The sequence below is a fragment of the Rhinopithecus roxellana genome, chromosome 9, assembly GCF_007565055.1.
Source record: "Rhinopithecus roxellana isolate Shanxi Qingling chromosome 9, ASM756505v1, whole genome shotgun sequence".
Classification (NCBI taxonomy): Eukaryota; Metazoa; Chordata; class Mammalia; order Primates; family Cercopithecidae; genus Rhinopithecus; species Rhinopithecus roxellana.
In genome coordinates, this window is record NC_044557.1 from 141,121,038 (window position 1) to 141,141,968 (window position 20,931).

At 33.0% G+C, this 20,931-nt stretch overlaps 1 protein-coding gene across 2 annotated transcripts in view; it reads left to right on the forward strand.

The window, feature by feature from the left end:
• MICU3 (mitochondrial calcium uptake family member 3) overlaps positions 1–20,931 on the forward strand; it is a 100,904-nt gene that overhangs the window by 59,551 nt on the left and 20,422 nt on the right. Inside the window, exons 5-9 of one of the 2 annotated variants that reach the window (XM_030938219.1) lie at positions 775–822; positions 4,370–4,452; positions 6,106–6,177; positions 9,772–9,810; positions 17,602–17,697. In XM_030938219.1, the coding sequence (XP_030794079.1) occupies positions 775–822; positions 4,370–4,452; positions 6,106–6,177; positions 9,772–9,810; positions 17,602–17,697 (338 nt within the window). The remainder of the gene's footprint in view (positions 1–774; positions 823–4,369; positions 4,453–6,105; positions 6,178–9,771; positions 9,811–17,601; positions 17,698–20,931) is intronic. The other variant, XM_030938220.1, reaches the window with a different exon arrangement.

Genomic DNA, 20,931 nt, shown 5'->3' on the forward strand with positions numbered 1-20,931 from the left:
TTGTAGATACAGATTCCTGATGTCAATCTTCTCAGTATCTACTTGGAAGGTCAGTTCAAGCACTAAATCTAGTTTTGGGTTTTGTGTTCCAAAAGCAAGAATTCAAGTAACAGAATGCACTTTTTTATTTACTTCAAATGGACTCATTTTAAAATTTGTAAGTATGGAGTTACTGAGAATTCAGGATGTGACGTACAGAAAGTATAAGACATTTAATTACAATAAAAACTCCTTAGAGTACATATAATAGAAGCATTGAAGATAATTTGAAAGCAGAAAAGTGTTAACTATAGACCTTTATTCTTAAAATGCAAAACAAAAATCAAATTTCTAAGTAACAATGTCTAAATATTTTATCCAAGTGTTAATAAAAAGTAAGCACTTTGCAGTGTTCATTAACCATGTCCAGCCTTTTTATTTTTACTTATTTTTTCCTTTAAGCTCTGTTGTTGGACTTGACAACTTTTTAATGTTAAGAGTCATACATTAGAAACTAGCAACAAGTTTAAAAGTTACTGCTATAAGTATGCATTATAATTTTGCTTTTTTTGCCAATGTATTTGACAGCATAATGATTTTATATGAGTATCTACGGAGGCATGTGGAACAATTAAAGTAAAATTAAGTTTTTTGCTTCTTTCGCTATGATTTTATAATAATAATTGTCATTTAAAATAATATATAGCATCTATTTTTAAAGTATAAGCTCATTATAGCATTTATTGCTTCTCGAACAACATTTTATACATATAACTGATACTATTTTTCTTGTAGGTGTGATTTCTTACACAGAATATCTTTTTCTTTTATGTATTTTAACAAGTAAGTATACTTATTAAATTTATTTCTCGATGCAGCTTTATTTTTTAAACAGAGTCTTGGAAAGCAGATCTTAGATTCACTTACTCTTGAAAATCAGTATCCATGCTGTTCTGCAAAATTCATATTTAATGCCACAGAAAAATGCTAAGCATAGCACTGTGAAGAGTCAAAAACGTAAATGCTACAGCTTATGGTATAGTAATAAATGCTAATAAATTATAAATTTACTATTATGTATCCATTCTTGTGGTTTTAATCTACCTCACACTTGAAAGGTCATGACATGTAATAATTTGTAAATTTCCTCCTGCACTCATTTGAGTCATATTTTCTGCAAGACTGATGTGAGAGAGAGTGTCTCTTAACTATCGAGTCTATCAGAATACCTGTCATTCACATCCAAAACTTTTATTTTCTTCCTCTCATGTGCAGCATTTCTTAGGAAATATATGAAGGGTTTACTACGTTTTCAGTTAAATTTCTTTGCATTTAATGGAGACAATTATCTTATAGTTTACGGTGTTCCAGCCACCTGGCCTTTCCGTTTCTTGAATTGCCGCCTCAGGGATTTGTACCTTCTGCTTTCTGTGCCATCATTACTTATCCTCAAGATCCCTATGATAATAAATATCATTCAGGTTTCCTTTCAAATGTGAAGACTTAGCAAATCCTTACTTGGCCAGCCTCTCTAAAATAGCTCCCTCTCTTTTTATATCTCTTTGCTGCATTTCATATTCTTTATATCAGACTATTTGAAAGTATTATTGGTTTACATGTTCTTGTTTGTCTCCCCACACTTGAATGCAAGGTCCATTATGGCAAAGATTTTATCTTTTTTGTTCATCTCTGTATCAAGAACAATGTCTTGCACATGGTACCCTCCCAAAAAGTAGTCAGTGAATGAATGACGAAAGGAATACATCAAAGAATATTGCTAGTGGAATTTCCAGTTGTGGAGATTTGGGAAGATGCATGGAAACAAGAACATCAATAAAACTCTGTCGTTAGAAACAAGTCTAAAAATACTTTGTACTTCTTTGATTTAAAAATTCACACCACTGTGCTATTCTTAACTGTGTAACTTAGTGAGGAATGATGTTGACATTGAGTTCAGTTACAGTAAGTTTTGAGAAGAAGGAATGTGTACATGCACTCACATATCTTTCCTTATTTTTTTCTCTTGGACTTGCCACCTTCCTCACTGCCTAGACTGAACCAATTTTTCAAGACAGGAGAATTACGACAGAGAAAGAGTAATTTACACAGAGCTGGCTGTGCGGGAGACTGGAGTTTTATTATTACTCAAATGAGTTTCCCGAGCATTCAGGGATCAGAGTTCTTAAGGATAATTTGGTGGGTAGGGGGTGGGTGAGTCAGGAGCACTGGTTGGTCAGGTCAAAGATGAAATCATAGGGAGTCAAAGCTTTTCTCTCGTGCTGAGTCAGTTCCTGGTTGAGGACCACAAGACCAGATGAGCCAGTTTATCACTCTGTGTAGTGCCAGCTGATCCATCAAGTGTGGGGTCTGCAAAATATCTCAAGCATAGGTCTTAGGTTTTACAATAGTAATGTTACCCCCAGGAGCAATTTAGGGAGGGTCAGAATCTTGTAGCTCCAGCTGCATGACTCCTAAACCAGAATTTCTAATCTTGTGGCTAATTTGTTAGTCCTACAAAGGCAATCTAGTCCCTAGTCAAGGACTAGAAGGGGGTTTGTTATGGGAAAGGGCTCGTATCATCTTTCTTTTAAACTATAAACTAAGTTCCTCCCAAAGTTAGTTTGGCCTAACTAAACAAGGAGCAACTGAATGAGCAAACACAGCTTGGAGATTCAAGCAAGATGGAGTTGGTTAGTCAGATCTCTTTCACTGTCTCCATTATAATTTTGCAGTGGCAGTTTCAGACTTAAAATGAAATTAAAATGTTAGTGCTGAAGAACTAACTAGTATTGTACATTTTGTAATAGGGCTACCTGAGGTTGATCCACTCTGCAAAGCCATGGTAATGAAGCAAGTCCAGTCAATGATGCTACCCTGAGAATTAGAGTGAATGCAAAGGAGTGTCTCATAGATGTGTTGAAAGTTACCTTGTTTGCCAGAACAATGATGGTTGCAATATTAGAAGTTAAATTAAGTACCTAAACCAGCAGAGTGAAAGGCAAGAATAGGAAGCGTTGACTAGGAAAGCTACTTGTTGAGACGGAACAAGGGTATGGTTTAGGAGTGTCAGAAAAAACATACATAGTGGGTTTTGGCACAGAAAGCTTAGGATCCTTGGGTGCTGTGAAACTTCTTGGAGTTCAGGACTCACCAACAGAAGCTTCTAAGGAGTTTGAATTGAAAAATTATGGGATATTGTTTACATTAGAACTAAGAAAACTGTGAAAAGAGGGCTGGCAGGAAGTGGGCTACATAATCTTGGTTACCTGTCTATAAGTGTCTCTCTCTTTACTTTGTACTGTATTTTTCCCTCCAAACAATGCTTGTAAGGAGGACTTCTTTCCTGTATGTATTTTCAAGATCTTTTTAAAGTGTAAAACTTGGTTATTAGAGATGGTGTAAATTTGTATTAGATTTCTAAAATACATGCAAGAAGTGAGTTTGCATAAAGGACTGGCTTCTGTTTCTGTTATTTTCAGAGACTACTGTTACCAGTTAAGAAAGTAGGACACTATCTGTGCCTCTTTTGCAGGTTCAAGATTTCCCAACAGGTGGTAGCAAATGTGTCTGTGGGGGGTCCCTTTTTCAACTTTGTGCCCCTCCCCCCAGTCATCTCAAAAGAAAAGATCCAGTGTTTTGAGAAAGGCACGTCCACTGAGCTGCTCTTTGAAGGACGCTTTCAAGTTTTCTTCTGTCCAGGTTTTCTCCTTTATGCTCTAGAAGTGAAAAGGAGAAAGGGATTGAACCTCATTAATTTAAGGATTGAAGCACTTCATAGTATGTCAAAGTCTTTCTCAGAAAAGCAATTATTCCTTGTATTTTGGGGGAATTGGCAATTACATATTCAATCTTCTTTTGTTTTATATTTCTGTTGTTGAAGCCTCTAGAAGTTTTAACTCTAATCTCTTATGCTTAACATTTATTTTCATAGGTCATTTTAGTTATAATTTTCCCAAGAATTGGAACTAGTCCATTGTGTCATGTTTTTTTTTCTGCCACACTAAGTAGCTGAACATACTGAATATATTTAAAATGTGACGAGTTGATATTTTCCTTTTAAACAAACAGACTTTGGATAAAAAAGAGAAGTATTTATTTTTAGAAATAAGGAAAGTAGTCAAATTTTTCTCTCAGTGCTATGCAACAAGTATCACAGAAGTGCTTGTAAAGTGTATTAGCAATTTTTATTAAGTGTACTAATGTATAAAGCAGAAATATAAATACTTTTATATGCTTTTTATTTAACCAATAATAACATGTTAACTTTTAATTTCTTGGTCAAAGAAACTTTTTCTGTACAGAATATGAGTAACTTTACAACTAATATGGATTTTGTACTTTAAAATACATTTTTCCATTTTGTGAATACCTTCTCTGTTTTTTCTGGCAGAGCCACATGCAGGGTTCAGAATAGCTTTCAACATGTTTGACACTGATGGCAATGAGATGGTGGATAAAAAAGAGTTTTTGGTGGTATGTATATTATATGCTGCGTTTTTATCAATAATTAAATATTGCTTACTTATATTTTTATGTTTTTGCCTTCTTGGGAATACTACTGTAGAGAAAAGAGTGAAAAATGTATACTTTTGCCTTTATTTAATAAAGTATATATTCAGGTACTTTGAACAGTATTTACATTTTACAAATATAAATTACATTCTTCAGTGTATGATAATAATTATCGTTGTTTTTACACAAAAGTGTGAAATGTATCAGGTGTTTTCTGTTGGGTGGATAACAGGCAGTCCTCAGGTTATATATGTCCAGTTAATATTCAGTCTCCATTATGTCATCCACCTAGGCACAACTCCTTCCATAGGAACTTCTCTTCCCTCTCAATATAGGATTCATGATTTTTGTTTCTCTTTTCTCTTCCACTTGCTCCTGCCTTGTATTCCAGTCTTGTCCCCACTTCCCTGTTCCTTTCTGTTATCTTTGACCATAGGCTGATAGTTCTTAGGTATTTACCTTTTGACATTTCTTTGACTGGTCCAGCTCTGGTGCTGGTCTGACAGGGAGGTCAGTTGCTCACTCAACTTCACACAATCTCCTTCCAGAATTTTTCTCTTTCTTTTTACCTATGTATTTTGCATCTCTTTTCGTGGCAAAATGCCTAGTCTGTTTTTTTCTCTGAAATAGAAAATACTATTAACTTATTCCTTAGAGTAACATGGTCTGCTCTTAGCATATATGTTACACTCTGTCTTTACCTACACTCTGTCTTTACCTACACTCTCCGAGTAAAAAGAAAGGGAAATCAACAGCCATTTTCTTTTTTTGTTTTCTTTTTAAATTATGGCCCTACCTCCTAAACAGCCATTTTATTTTCTACTTTTCCTTTCTAACGTAGCTGTTAAAAATTCCTCAGAAAACCTCTGAAAGAGCTTCATATTTACTTCAGAAGCTGAAACTCAGAGGAAGTCTGTAACATCATTCTTTTTCTTAGTAGGAAAGAGAAAATATAAAAATCCTCATCAGAAGCTAATTAGTAGCCATTCAAAGGGAAACAAGCAGACTAATTAATGGGATTTATCAGAAGGCTTAAATTCTCACCCACGCAGCCCTTGCCCAGGTGTAGTCCCTGAGCCAAGCCGCTGAAGCTGGAGCCTTCATTCCAGTGCTTTGCAGAATGATGGGGAGATGGCAGCTTTCAGTTTGATTATAATAGATATAGATGTGTTTCTGCCATCCGAAAATGGCCAAGGTTAGTGTCGCTTTCTTATGATAGTGCACAACTGTATTTTAGGAACTTTCAGAATGGGCCTGTTTTTCTACCGAACGTTCTATGTCCACACCGCCAAGTTCCATCCCCCTGACTTAAAGTAGAAGATTAGCTTTTGGAATTCAGCCCTTTGGAAGTTGCCTGTGTGGATGTCTGCATTTTAGAGATAAAGTAAAACTGTAATATTAAGTACATTTAACTTAATTATGGGTTACCAATACCAAAGGATGTATTTTCTTGGGGGAAAAAACTGATATCAGAAAATATATCTATAGCAGTTTAAATGTTCTTGGTGGATGAAGCTGTTTTCTTTGTTTTTGGAATATACCTAGTCCAGAACAGGAGATAGGTGCCCAGAAACTCTTGTTGGATATTTGATTCTTGATTGATTTCTTTGTCAGCTTCAAGAGATATTCAGGAAAAAAAATGAAAAGAGAGAAACTAAAGGAGATGAAGAAAAGCGTGCAATGCTGGTAAGAATACTTTATAGTAGCTTTAGGTGGGTTTTCTAGGCAACAATTATTTTATTCATGTTAAGAAACAGTAATTAAAGTTTGTAACTTTGAAGCTGTCCCCTTCTTGAAAATTTTGTAAAGTTTTTATGTAGAAAAATTGCTTCAGTATTTATATGCATTGATATCAATATTTACTTCAAATATTGATATTAAACATCTGTATCCATAATCATTCATTAAATCATTGTCATCCATATCGTTATCTGTGAGATTTGAAGGGTATATCATACAATAGATTAATACAGATCATTATGCATGTAAAAATTTAAAGGTGAATTGCAAAGATTTAATTATAATGTGAGAGAATTTAGTGGTAATATAACAATGTGACTGTCGAAACAAATACAAGGAAGTAATATGTTTTCTTGCATTCTTAGATGTGTATATTAGAGATTCTTCTTCTAGGATATATAATATTTTCATATTTTTCTGAAGTTAGAGTTAAGCAACAGTACACTCCATCTTCCTAACCAGTTTTATTTTTGTCTGAAGTATTTCAGCCTGACCATAGGCCAGGTTCACATAATAAAAATAACAAACAGGTACTAAGGCCTTATCATCAGGCACTATACTAGGTGCTTTCCATACATTTCTCATTTAATCTATCCAACAGTTCTCTTATTATCCCTAATTATAGATGAGGAAACTGATAATTGGGAAGGTTAAGCATCTTGTCCAAAGTTACACAGTTATTAAATGGCAAAGCCAAAGATTTGAACCTGTGTCTGGCCAGCTCCAAAACCTCACTTTTATCCTCCAAAACCTCACTTTTATCCTCCAAAACCTCACTTTTATCCTCCAAAACCTCACTTTTATCCTCCAAAACCTCACTTTTATCCTCTGTGACATACTTCTTTGATACTTAGATAACCAGAAATACAATGATTTTTGTTGGCATGTAAATGATATTTGTTTCATTTGCAAATTGATGTCCCTGTGCAGTAGTTTAATTGTCCTGCATGGAATTCAGATGATTAACTTCAGAGAGCTAAAACTTTATTTTTGTTATTCTCATTTTTAAAAGAATATTAGGTTTTGCTTAACATAGATTATCTATAGCAGATGGGTGCCATATTCAATCCCAATATATTTATGAAGTATACATTTATATTTAGTTGAATAAAAGCAGATTTATCAGGATTGTGTAGCACATACTGCTTTGTAGGGTATTTGACTATGCTATAATTCTCGGTAGTCATTGAACATCTCTCAGTATACTATTGACAAAGCTTATGGAAGACAGTCTTAAAAAAATCAAAGAGTTGATTGTAATGTTAGTCAGGTATTAAAAGGGGCAATAGTAGTTTTCTACTTAATTCAGGTCTCATGATTTTCAAATTGTAATTAATAAATACTACATGAATAGTCCCATAATTGCAACTGTTTAGAGTGTTAGCAAAGAACATTAGAGGATTGAATGCTTTCTTAAATTTTATTTCTTGTAAATAATACACTAAATGAGTAAACAGTTATTTTAGTTTTGATATATTACCTCTAACTATAATTGACTGAATAGGCAAGTTGTTAATAAAATACTATGTAAGGAGGTTGAATAATGTTAATGAATCTATTGATATACTTTAATGATAAAGTAGATAGTATTTCAATGGATATAAATATAATTTTTATTTATTTATTTATACTACTTTCAGAGAGGACTTATGCATCCTCCAATAAAAACACAGTATTATTCTAATCATTAACATTTATTAATAAATCCATCAAGTAATAAAGGGAGATAAAAAAGAGAAAAATTATAGCAGACAGTGCACACTGAGAAAGCCTACAGTGTTGGCACAATATTTGGCTCTGAGCATCACTACAGCCATGGTGTAAGAAATTTAATATTGATTTAATGCAAATATTTTGTGATAGTGATAGAGTAAAACCTCATTAACTTAATTAGGGAAAATCCATCTGAATTATAAAATCTAAATTATATCAGCATACCCTCAGTTGTATTATTTTATGTTTATATGGGTTTATGAACCATTCCCTTTCAAATATGTGGGGAAGGAGATTTCTTTTAAAGAACAGATTAAAATAACTTTTAAGTAATATAATATATAATTTGTTTATTTATAAATGAATGCTTACTAAAGTCTTTGATAGCCACAGGTACCTCAAAAGTATTCATTTCATATAACTTAAATAGTGCTTCTAAAATCTTACTTTCGTAATTTAGCTATCAGAACTCTTCCTTAAAACAATTCAGAAATAATCTTTAATCTTTGGAACTTTAATCTTTGGAACTAACAGCACTTTACAATACAGCTCTCCAAATAGTCATTACTGTGTTTAGCGATAATGATAATTAGTGTTAACATTGTTAGTTAATCACATTTTAAATAATGCAAATCTGAACCAGAGAGGTTTTATTTTATATTACTTTAGTTATCAAAGATTTTAGTTATAAATATTTTTTTTTAGTTATACTACTTTACTTAGAAAAGAATATGTAAAATGTAAGGTGATGTTATCAAGGTGATAGAAATGACAATATGATTCCACATATTCTTAGAGTATTTTGGCTGAGTTTTGAGGTAGTTAAAATTTAGCTTATTGTGAAAATATATGAATTACATAAGAGAGACAGCATAGCACAGGCTCAGGAACCAGATTTTTGGGGTTTGAATATTAGCCCTGCCACTCGTTACCTGGGTGACCTTGGACAAAGTCCTTAACCTCTCTGTTCCTCTGTTGTTTTCATTTGTACAATGGGGGCATTAGGAGTGATGATCACATGTGATTGGTATGGAGGTTAAAGCACATAGCCACTTAACCATGTGAAATGTAATAAATACTCAGAAAGGTTAGCTAGTAGTAACACTTAAAGTTATTCTTTAATTAGTAGAACCATGCAGCTACTTTAAACTGAATCTTAACATACCTAAATAAAAATTAAATCAAAACTAAAGTTAAAAATTTTCATATGCCAAAATAAAACTGTGATTCAGAAGGGAAAAAGGAAATGAACATAACATTTCTTGGGAACCTTATGTGCTAAGCTCCATGCTGTGCTCATTGTAGATGTTACTCCCATTTAGTCCTCATGACAGTTCGACCAGGTAAGTATTATACCTGCTTGGAGATGAGAAAACAGTCTTAGAGAGATTCATGTGCCTGATGTCACAGCACTGATCATAGCAGAGCAGGATTCCAGCACAGGTCTCTCTTACCATTTCCACTGCCGTACTGCTGCATCTGGATTTCTCCCTATGCCATGTAGCATTGCAGAAGCATGTCCAAATCAAACTGCATACTTCAGGGCAACGTGTTTTACTCAAAGCAGTAGTTCTATTCGAAGGTTATAATGAAGTGGTCGAAATGAGCACAAATTCATTTAATGTTTAATTATCTGAGATTTTTAAAACTTTGCTACTCATCTTTAACATTTATCCCACTTGTATTGTTCGTGTGTATATAAAATGTAGCATAATGATTTGCCCTTCCTAATTGATTATTTTGTCGTCTTTTTCCTTTTTTCTTTTGCTGTACTTGGGTTCATTCTGAAATATGACACTTCATTTGGCCCTTTGTGCTGTGTGTCAGCGTCTTCAACTTTATGGATACCATTCTCCTACTAATAGTGTATGTACAATACTTTAAATGTTCTTTATGTATATAGCCCTCACCTGTTATACTTGATAATGTTATTTCTTTATATAAAGCTGTATCTGCTGTTTATTCATAGAATGTTTTAGAATTTATTGAATACAATACGTGCAGTGAAGCCATAATGTTACATTTCATTCCTAGATTTATGCAAAGACTAAAATATGCAGAATAATTATGTATCTTGAACTTTAGATTGAAATAAGGAAAAGGTAAGTGTACAACAACTAAAACATAATAATTGAAATTTTATATTTTTTAGCAGTATTTGAAGAGTTATGTAGAGAGAGCAGATTCTCAGGCTATGTTCCTGCAGAACACAGGTATTTTATGAACCAGATCTATCCATCTTACGTACAGTCTTTGTTCAGTTCTAATAAAGAAATGTCTTAATGGATAGACTTTTTTTCATTTTCACTTTTGCTCACAATTTTTTTTCAAAGCCTTTGTTTCCTGCTGTTTCCTTCACTCTACACAAAAATCTGGTGTAAGCTGCTACTTGATATGTTTATATCAGTTTATCATATTATTTCTAAAGAGGATAATGACTTTCAGACTTGTCTTGAAAAAATTGTGAATTTCTGTAGATGACCTTCCGGATGTACTCTTCTTCTTATGCTGAGCTTTCTTCTTTCTTTTCTCCTGAGAAAGTCAGCACTTTTGGTTAGCCCAGCTACTAAAGAAGAACAGGCCATGGCCCTTTTTGAATGTAAACATGTACAGTTCACTTGATTTCCCCAAGGATCCTTAAGCCTCCTACAAGGATCCCTCAATTTATACAGATTCCATCATAGGAGCCCTTGAATTCAGGGTCACTGATTTAATATTATCCAGCTAAAAGTATTCTAGTTGTAGTGCACAATTCTAAAAGTAGGTGTGTTGCCTCCTATATTGGATAGGTAATCAAAATTCCCAACTATAAAAACTAATTCTTGTTATAGATTTAAACAGCTACTGGAGGCTGATCCCCATAAACTAAACCCAAGATGTTTTTCCTCGTTATACAAAATGGACCTGGAATGGGTTGAGAAACAAGCCAAGTCCATAGGATCCATATAAATAATTTTGATTACTCATAAGATACTTTAAATTTTTTTCTACAGAAATTACTACTCTTTTCCATTAAGTAAAGCCTGTCATTTCCTTTAAATTTTTAAAGGATTACTCTTAATGATTTCAAAAATTTCTAGAATGTGTAAGATGAAAATCTCACAGATTATAATGCCATATGCCATACAATACCTAAGACTTTATGATTTTTTTTTTTTTTTTTTAAGACGGAGTTTTGCTCTGTTGCCTGGCTGGAGTGCAGTGGCACAATCTCGGCACACTGCAACCTCTGACTCCCTGGTTCAAGTGATTCTCCTGCCTCGGCCTCCCAAGTAGCTGAGATTTACAGGCACACACCACCATGCCCAGCTAATTTTTGTATTTTTAGTAGAGACTGGGTTTCACCATTTTGGCCAGGATGGTCTCGATCTCCTGACCTTGTGATCCAGCCACTTTGGCCTCCCAAAATGCTGGGATTACAGGCGTGAGCTACCATGCCTGACCTATGATTTATTTTTCTAATGTAATATGTCATCATTGTATGAACCATTTTTCTAACTTTGACAATTTTTATTTTTCCCTTAATCTCATAAGAAATTTTCATATAGGGTGATTATACATTTTTTAAAAAAAAACACATCTCAGAATAATGTTGCTAAAAGAAAATAGATGCTAATATTGCTCTAGTTTAAACTACATATGCAAATTGCAGTCATTAATGAGAATAATATTGAGAAACAGACTTAAATCGCAGATTTTATTTATATTATACCTGTTTAATAAAAAAATTATGATTTTTACATTTTATTGTGGTAATATATTTTTTCATTTCATTTTATAGAAGACAGCTTTTATGTAAAATGTGCACGATAAAGTGATGTAACTTAATGTCATTTTTACATACAGTCTTAAATGTTACAGGATTTTTCGACTCCCTTATGAGTTTATTTGGTTAAACTATATTTCCTATACTAGAAAAATATTTGCTCAATAAGGAGTTATTATTTTCGTAAACTACAAGCAAACAAGGGAAATTCATTTACAATTAAAAAAAATTCCAACAGCCTGAAAATGTATATGAAATATCATTGATATAAGTATTATACAAAACTATTAGTATGGTGTTATGAATTAACTAGCAATTATCTGCTAGTTTCCAGAGTTGTAAATTAACTCAGGTATCTAATTTGAGTATAGATCATAGAGCTGGATTTAAACTAAGAGATTTATAAGAGCCAGTTTCTACCTTTAGGAAGAAGTTTCCTCAGGGAAAGCAGTGACCCGCTTGGCTTTTTACTATGGAGATAGAGGTTCTGTGGTCCCTGTAGTGAACTGTTCCAAAATTTAATCACTCTTACAGTAGATTATGCCTATTTTCCATCACAGTATTTCCTGCTACAGTATAAAACTAAGCATACACTTTTGTATTCTTGAAGACAGCTGTTACCTTATAACCTTTTCTGTTCCAAATAACCCTCATTCTTTTCATATTTCCCATGTGGTCAACTCTTAGTTTCATCATTGCACAGTGATGAAAAGAAGTACAAAAATTCAGAAGGATAAATAATGCCAAAAGTCAAGTACATTTGACTTTGGCATGCATTACAGGATTTTTTAAAAATAATATTCTTAATTCTCCTAGTTTCATTGCAGACAGAAAATATACCAGTTTTTATACTGATTCTTTGATGTATTTTGAGACTTTTTTATGGACTAAAACAGTATCAATATTCTTAAATGATCTGTATTTGAAAACAATGTGTGTTCTCCAATTTGGGGTACAGGATTGTAATATATACAAATACATATTACCAAGCATGTTAGTTGTGTGTTTTAAATCTTCTGTGTCATTACTAATGTTTTTGTCTGCTTGATTTGTCAATTAGTATGTTAAATTATACGTTACAATAGATTTGTTAACTTCTACTTACAATTTTCTTAATTTTTGTTTTATATATTTTGAATTGTTACCTGTATAAGATTATAGATTATTTATATCGTCTTAGTGAATTGAGTCCTCTATTATATCCTATCCCTAGATCTCTAGAAATGTTTTTTGCCCTAAAATCTCTTTTAGTTATCAGAATAAATATACTACCTACCTCTATTTTACTGTTTTATACCACGTTCTTTTTTTTCTGTAGTGATGATGAAACTTTCCCTGATTTTTAAAATATATTTTAGTTCAGGAATTTTCTATAATTAAAATGTAAATATACAATAAAATAAATAATAATAAAATTATAACCACCATATAGATGAAGAAGTAAAATACTGCCGTATACCACGAATCCCCTTCATGTGTATCCCCACTCATAATCCCTCAATGTCTTTCAAAAGATAAACACAATCATGACTTTTATGTAAATCACTTACTTGCTTTGTTCTATGGTTTTAACCTACTTATGCATCCTAAACAGTATAGTTTAGTTTTACCCCTTTTTGTAGTTTATATAACTGGCATCATGTTATATGAATGTTTCTATCTCTTGTTTCTTGGGCTCAACAAATCATGATTGCCAGTTTCATCTGTGTTGTATGTAGTCCTAGTTAATTCACTTTTTTTGCTGTAAACAGTGGCTTTCAAGCATTGTGGTCTGTGATCCCATTACATTGTCGAAAGTTGTTGAGGATCCAACAGAGATTTTGTTTACGTAGGTTATGTATTGTATATTTACCATATTAGAAGTTAAAACTGAGATTTTAAAAATACTAGTCTATTTTAAAGCAATAATTTAAAAACTCATTATATGTTAACATAAACTTTTTAATTTAGAAAAATAACTTCAAAAATGTAGTGAGGAGAGTGGTATTGTTTTACATTTTTTGCCAATCTCTTTAATGTCTGGCTTACCAGAAGACAGCTGGTTTCTCATAGCTGTTTTGCATTCAATCTGTTGCAGTATGTTATTTTGGCAATAAATACTGTCAGTTGTTTACTTTGAAGTGACAGGCTCTCGCTTGGTTCATTTTCTGAAGTCTGAATAACCATGGTTTGTCTATTAGTTGTTCTTTCAAGTAAAAGCAGTGACTCATGAAAAAAGTGGCTAGTTCAGCTTGCAACACAAATCATCACACAGGTGTTCTTTCTGAAGACGACCATGGTAATTGAGTATGCAGCAGTAGTGCTGTATGCACACTTCCTGTTCCATCACACCAAATATTAAAAAAAATCATTCCTCTATGCCTCTTAATTTCTCCTTAACATTTTGCCATATTTTTATCTTTTCATGCTATTCTTCATATTTATCTTCCGGTTCATTAATTCTACTAGAGATACATGTAAACTGATGTTAAATTTCAGTGGTTAAATTTCTAAGAGTTTTACTTGGCTATTTTTCTAAGAGTACAACAATTTCCGATAGTCTGTTTTTTCCTGAATAATCCTTTCAGATCTACCTTCATATTTTTCAAAGTTATCAAAGTTATTTGGCATTTCATATCTAACCATTTCAGTGTTGGAAGTCTGCACATCTGGTTCTGTTGTTTCTGCTGGCTCTCACTTAGGGTGGCTTATGTTCTTTTGTCTTCAACAGTTTTGTGTTGTGAGCATACAATTGTTGTTGTCTCTATTCAGATACTTTGAGGACTAGATTAAGGATATGTTCTTCCTGGGAGGATTGTGTTCGGTTTTCTTTTTCTTTTTTTCCTATGATATACCTAGGGTGCAGTCCCATGTCACTTTAAATAACAAGTCTCAGATGACAGTTTTTAGGGCCATGGTTGTCATGGTGACATGAAGTATAAAGGTATAGTTTTAATTTGTGTGTGTGTGTTTGTGTTTAAATATCACTAATAGCAAAGACAGTGTACTTTACTGTCTGTTCCTATGGACTGTTACTTTATTTTCCCCTAGTTTGTTTAATCTCTGAATAGAACCTTCTTAGACCCTTTATTCAGACAGGGTATTTGGCTGTCTGAACACGGGCAACTTTAGGGAGCCATTATTCTGCTTACCACAGTGATATATTAACCATCTCTAAATCAGTCTTCTTTCCTCCTAACTTCCTTTTTCCCTCCTTTCCTCCTTCCCTCTTTATTTCCTTCTTTCTTTCCTCTCTTCCTTTTTTGTCTCTTCCTTTCTTGCTACCTTCCTCCCTTTCAGTCATATGTGGCATGGAATGCCTTGAAAGGGATCCTGCTTTGGCTCAGCCAAAAAGGCATTGGGCACTTTTGACCAAAACTACAAAGTTTAAGGAAGTTCTATCAATAACAAACTCTGAACTTAAGCAAAAAATGTGTCAGACTTACAGGACACACTACATCCAGGACATCATTTTGCCTATGCCTTTCATTTGTGAAGTTCTGGGCTACCTATCTGTATATTCTTTTACCTCTTTTAATGAAGGTCTACACACTTAACATGACATCTGGTAAAGGGGCCAGTAGCTCAGATAGCAAACAAAGATAACAGAGAAAACTTCAGGAAGTCTTTGCGTATTGGCCTATTTACATATCAAAGCATCATAGTTGTCTGTTTCACAGCCATCACAGTGCCCAGTTACACCTGGGCATTTTTCTCTATCAGCGTTTCCTTACTTAGCCTGTATGCATAGATATGTTCTGGTTTTATATTTGCTTTGCATTTCTTGCCATTAAAATCTAGTCTGACTTTCATTGCTACTTTAAGCTTATGTAAAATATCCTTATTGTATTATATTTTCCTGGTGATAAAAATTCCTACTAGTTTGCATATTCTGAGAATTTACTCTGAACTTCATCATTCAAATTGTTGTTTAAAAAATTTAAAACTGTCTCCAGAACAGATACATACATAGGAATCAGTGAGTGTGCCAGGCATATCACTGATTTATTAGCTGTTTTTTCCTGCAGCAATAGTTGCTGTAAGGATATTGTTTCTGCCCTCCGAAACTTTATAATTATTTAAAAGATGATGTAAGATAAAACAAAAACAAATATATCCAGTTACAGCAATTCAGTAGTATATTCTAGCATAATTTAATCCCTGAGGCTAAATGATGAACCAGAAAGCTTTCTGCGGCAGGACACTTGTAAAACTGTTACGTTCTAAGTAAGACTTTTTAAATTCAAAAAGTTGTATATTATCCTGATAGATAAATACACATTTTCAAAATATTTTCAAATATGGGAAAGCAAGAAGAAAATTAAAAATATCCTAACCCCAACATTTGGAGATAATTAATATATTTACTTCTTTTTCTTGCCTACAAAATACATGGTTGGTTAAACTAATTTTAGCTTTTAATATGTTATAAATATATTTGTGTGTGTGTGTGATGGTGGACACTGTTTGGAAGTAAGGATGAGGCATGGCTTCACAAAGTGAATCATTACTGCTACTCTTCTAATAATAGTGCACAGTAAGCCGTATTTTCTAGTTTGGTGGGTTTAACAATCCCTTTCTTTATCACATATTAACCTTCTGAGTTGAAGTTTTAAAATGCATCCACATTCAAAATGTGTAAATAATATTTTCAGATCAAGCATTTGATCTAGCTGGTATTTACTGAGGTTATTCCATATCTATGTAAAAGAAAACTGTATTAGTTCTGTATTTAGCTAGTTTTACCTGTTTAGTTTATAACTGCTTAGTTAAAGCTTATATCATTATAAAGGGAGTGATGCAGATTCTCTATCAATTTGCTACATTTATAGTTATGGTAATATTTATGTCTGTGTTATGTAAATAGTTCCTGCTAAATAATACTTCATTAACATTTTATAAAGATTTTTATTAAAATATAGGCAGCGGGCAGTGTTTCTAGTTAGTAATAGTGAATTAAAACTTAGAGGACCTTTGAAATAATTCCTAGATGCATATAATTTTTTTAGGAGCACTGGACTTTTAAAGATTAAGGCAAAATGAAAGAAAGAAAAGTTCTATTTTCATCCAGTCACTCTTGAGTACACCATGCAGCATTTCATCTCACATTAACCAAAAGATCGCCTGAGAAACTGTGAAATCTTCCCTGATGAATCCTGACAGAAAGTGGGTTTAATTATTTTTGTTTATGGGGATCCAAGTTAGGCTTGCAGTTTGAAATCTTCCTAAGAGTGATTTGACTACACTTCTTAATCTGCACTTCCTGGTATCTCCTTCAGACTACCCTGTTCTCAGATAGAATTTAGTATCCTGTCCTTGTAATAAAGATTAAGAAGTACCTTAACCATTCACAATAGAAACACCTGCCAAATCTCAAGTAGTTTTGAGTGCTTTGACTTAAAACAAGCCTATTTCTTTTTGACAAGTTTGGGATGAATTTAAACTTTGTTTCTGTAAAGTATTGATAAGGTTATTTTGAATCTTTGATACACTAGCAAGATGTATGATAGCCAACAATAATTTATCTTTTAATAGGTTGCTACAAAATTACCAAAATTTTTCCCAAACAAATTTAGTTCACACAAGGTGTGAATAGAATTTTTTTCACCCTTTCTCAGAAGTTATACACGTTTCAGTAGAAGGGCAGAAGGAGAGATCGGAGAATTTGATTCTTTTCGACAAAGCTACTTGTACTTAGAAATAGTGGTTATGTACCATTACACCTTTGAAAGTATGTGAGTTACCAGCAGTGTAATACAATACTGTCGTGCACAGCAGAAAACAAAACAAACAAGAAAAAAAGGTAAGCTAATGTGTTTCCTTTGCAAGGTTGGTTAGATTTAAAGTGTATAAATTATCATTCTTTGTGACTATTCTTTAGATTTCAGTTGTGCTTCTTAAAACTTCTACAGGTTCTTAAAACAGATGCTGAGGAACTTGTCTCCAGAAGCTATTGGGATACACTGAGACGTAACACAAGCCAAGCACTGTTTTCAGACCTCGCAGAGGTATAATTAAGCCTCAACAAGGTCCTTGTACTATTTGCCATCTTGTTAATCTGGTCCTCATTTCATTTTAGAGTCACAGTGATGAAACCCAACATGTATGTTACATTTTCCATTGTTTTAGTACCGCAAAAATTACTGTATATAAACTGTGTATTTGAATACGTCAGCTTTGACAGTTCAACTTAATTAAAAGGAAATGGCATTTTTTTTAACGTAAGGATCACTATGTAGAAATTAGAATATATGTATTTTAAAGTTTCACTGAATCTTTTAAGCTTACAATTTACCATGTTACATGAAGTACTGAAATGTTTCCCCCAATAAAAGATACCTGACTCTTCAGAATTATGTTAGATTTAAACAAATTTCCCAGTAGTGATAGTGAGTGGCTTACCAAGGGCCCGGGGTATGGGAGTTTGAGAAGGTATGGTAGTAGGAACAGCCAGTCAAGGAAGGGAGGAATATTTTACCTTGATATTAAGATTGCCAGTGCATAGTGAAAATAAAAAGCAGACCAACCTTATTTCAGTTTTATTACCGTTTTTGAATTTCGTACAGATCTGTATGTTACTGCTGCATTGAAGTAGACTGCTTCCATTATCCCATTCTTATGACACTGTCAATAGGGATTTCTAGTTTTTCAAGATGGGCCATATCTTAGAAGCACTGTTTTGTGTTTCTTATTAAGAATTTTTCCTAAGAACTTTATTAGAGGCAGCTAGCAGTCTTGCCAGAAAAGACTTTTCATAAATACTAAGATTTATTTTTCATTATCTCTTTCTCTTTAAAGTGGGCTTCTCATTTCTTTTTCTAGACTTTGTTTTTAACTTTTAAAAGTTACACCTAAAAATATCTGGAGAAGTAAACTGGAATCACTTGTGACTTCTGTTATCCATGTATACAGTGTTACTCTATTGACATATCTAGACTAGGGCAAACACTTCAAAATGTTAATTTTGTCACCCTTGCTCAATTTTAAAGTCCGAAAGCAAATAAAGTATTTTGTCCTATGTTTAATATGTCTGTGATATATAAATGTGATGTAATTATGACCAACAATTACCTTTTAAAATTACCTTTTAAATATGAACCATGTTTAGGTATGACATGGCAGATGTTCCATTTACAGATATTTTACAAGCACTTTATTTTGTAATCATTTATGTAGGTACATTGTAGTAGTCAGCGCTTAAAAATAAGAGCAACTGGGAACATTACCTCTTAGAGTCCCTACAAGTCAACTGTGTCCTCGCTTCCATGCTTCATATCAACGGTCATATCATTGTTGTCTCTCCCCATACTAGAGTATCCACCTTCCAGCCTCCAACCATCTTAATCCCATTTAACTCTGGTAGACATTCTCAGGTAGACAAAATCTACTAATTAGATATTGAATTTAACTTAAATCTTGGTAAGTTTAATATCAGAAAACCAGTCAGGTCCTGTGTACTCAGAGAATTATATGATTTGTTTAAGATCTTTGGAAAATGTATATGGTTCTCTTGTAGATAGGCTGGAGCTGGTGGGCTTTTACAGAGCTAATTAATTCTGCACACCTCTTCCCAACTCAACACTGTGTGGCACCCCCTTTGGTACTTGAAAGTGACTGTAATAGGAGTATGAATATCACAGAAACTGGCCAACATAACAAATCGGCCTTTTTTTTTTTTTTTTTTTATTCTGGACAACTCAGTTTGCTAGCACACTATTGGCTGTAGTTAATCCACATACTGATTCTAAGCTGCTAAATTAATGAATGAATTGAATCAAATTCCCTGAAAGTAAATCTGATAGAGAGAAGAAAGAAAGGAAAAAGAGGAAAAGAAAACAAAACTTAAATATCGTGTTCCAAAGGAAAATAATCACTTGGGGAGTATCTGTTACTACTCTCCCACATTAGAATAATAATTGAGAATTAACTACAGTTCAGTTACAACTAATTATATAAATCCTTATTGGTTACTGTGAATAGCAGTGGAATACAGAACTGTTGATAGTATTAGTATTTCAGGATTCAAATTGGTTCAGAAAGAAGGCTTGGAAATCTATTTGTTATTTGTATTTATTTGTTATATATTTAATATGTAATTACTGAGATAAAATCTCTAAATATTATAGGGAAAGTGGATATTAGCCCCTCATATTCTAGTCTGGAGCTGTTTCTAACCATAGGTTTTTAAAATTACAGTAAAACTCTGTGTCTCCAATTGCTGTGAAACCATGTAATGAAAATTTGAGTATCATAGCTAAGACCACTTTCTAACCAAAATCATATATAATAAATTCTTAGTGCAGTATGATGAGTATATTATGCAACTGTTGAATACAGTCTGTCAGTGTCAAAATTGTAAATACTATTTTGAGTTCTACAGATGAAATGTAAAATTTTGCTTTCAATTTGTGTTCAATTACATATTCTTGGTAAATTTCAATAGGTTATTCAAAAACTTTATTAACAAAATGAAAAGTTTGAAGATTTCCTCCATTCCTTGGATATTTCATAGGGTTGTTATCACATTATAATCAATAAAAATATGTTAAAAGAATATTTTTAAGTCCTTTAATAGTTTGATATATTTATATTTCATGCAAGTTTGTTTATTTTATTTTTGATGAAATCATTTGAAATAGTTTTTAATCAAAGTAAAGTAAGATAATGTCCTTTGTATAAATGGCCCACGGGGTTCTTTTGTGGCTTTTTCTCCCTTTGTTATGAAAACACCCGAATTCAGTTTATTTTAACAATAAGCACAAGAATCACAGGATTAAAGTCTCTATTTTTATCTCAATCCTTGGGTGATGTAAGTTACGTAAACTGTTAGGATACCAAGGACACTGGTGTGGTTTTCAGTGACTGAGCAGTACTCTGTTTCTCTGAGTGGGGGAAAAGTTTTCCCCATTTTCATTTTCATCTCTCTTTTGTCACTGTTACTTATGCCTCACTGGATCTGGATTATCTGGATAAGTGCAACATACATCTCATAAGATTTTGATGCTGAAAGACTGTTAAGTGAAGATCTCTGCTCAGTGGGCATGAATGAGGTCATTATTTAAAACCTGTGTAAGACAAAGACATCTTATTTTTGTATACTGTGTCTTGAAAAGGACATCTCACACTGTAAGAAAACATTCCTTAATTATGTTATCCGAATTCACTAACTTTTGGTGTTCTTGTAACCACTCATTTTAAGGCTTTTTTTTCCAGATATATATAATATGTAATTTCAACTGCAA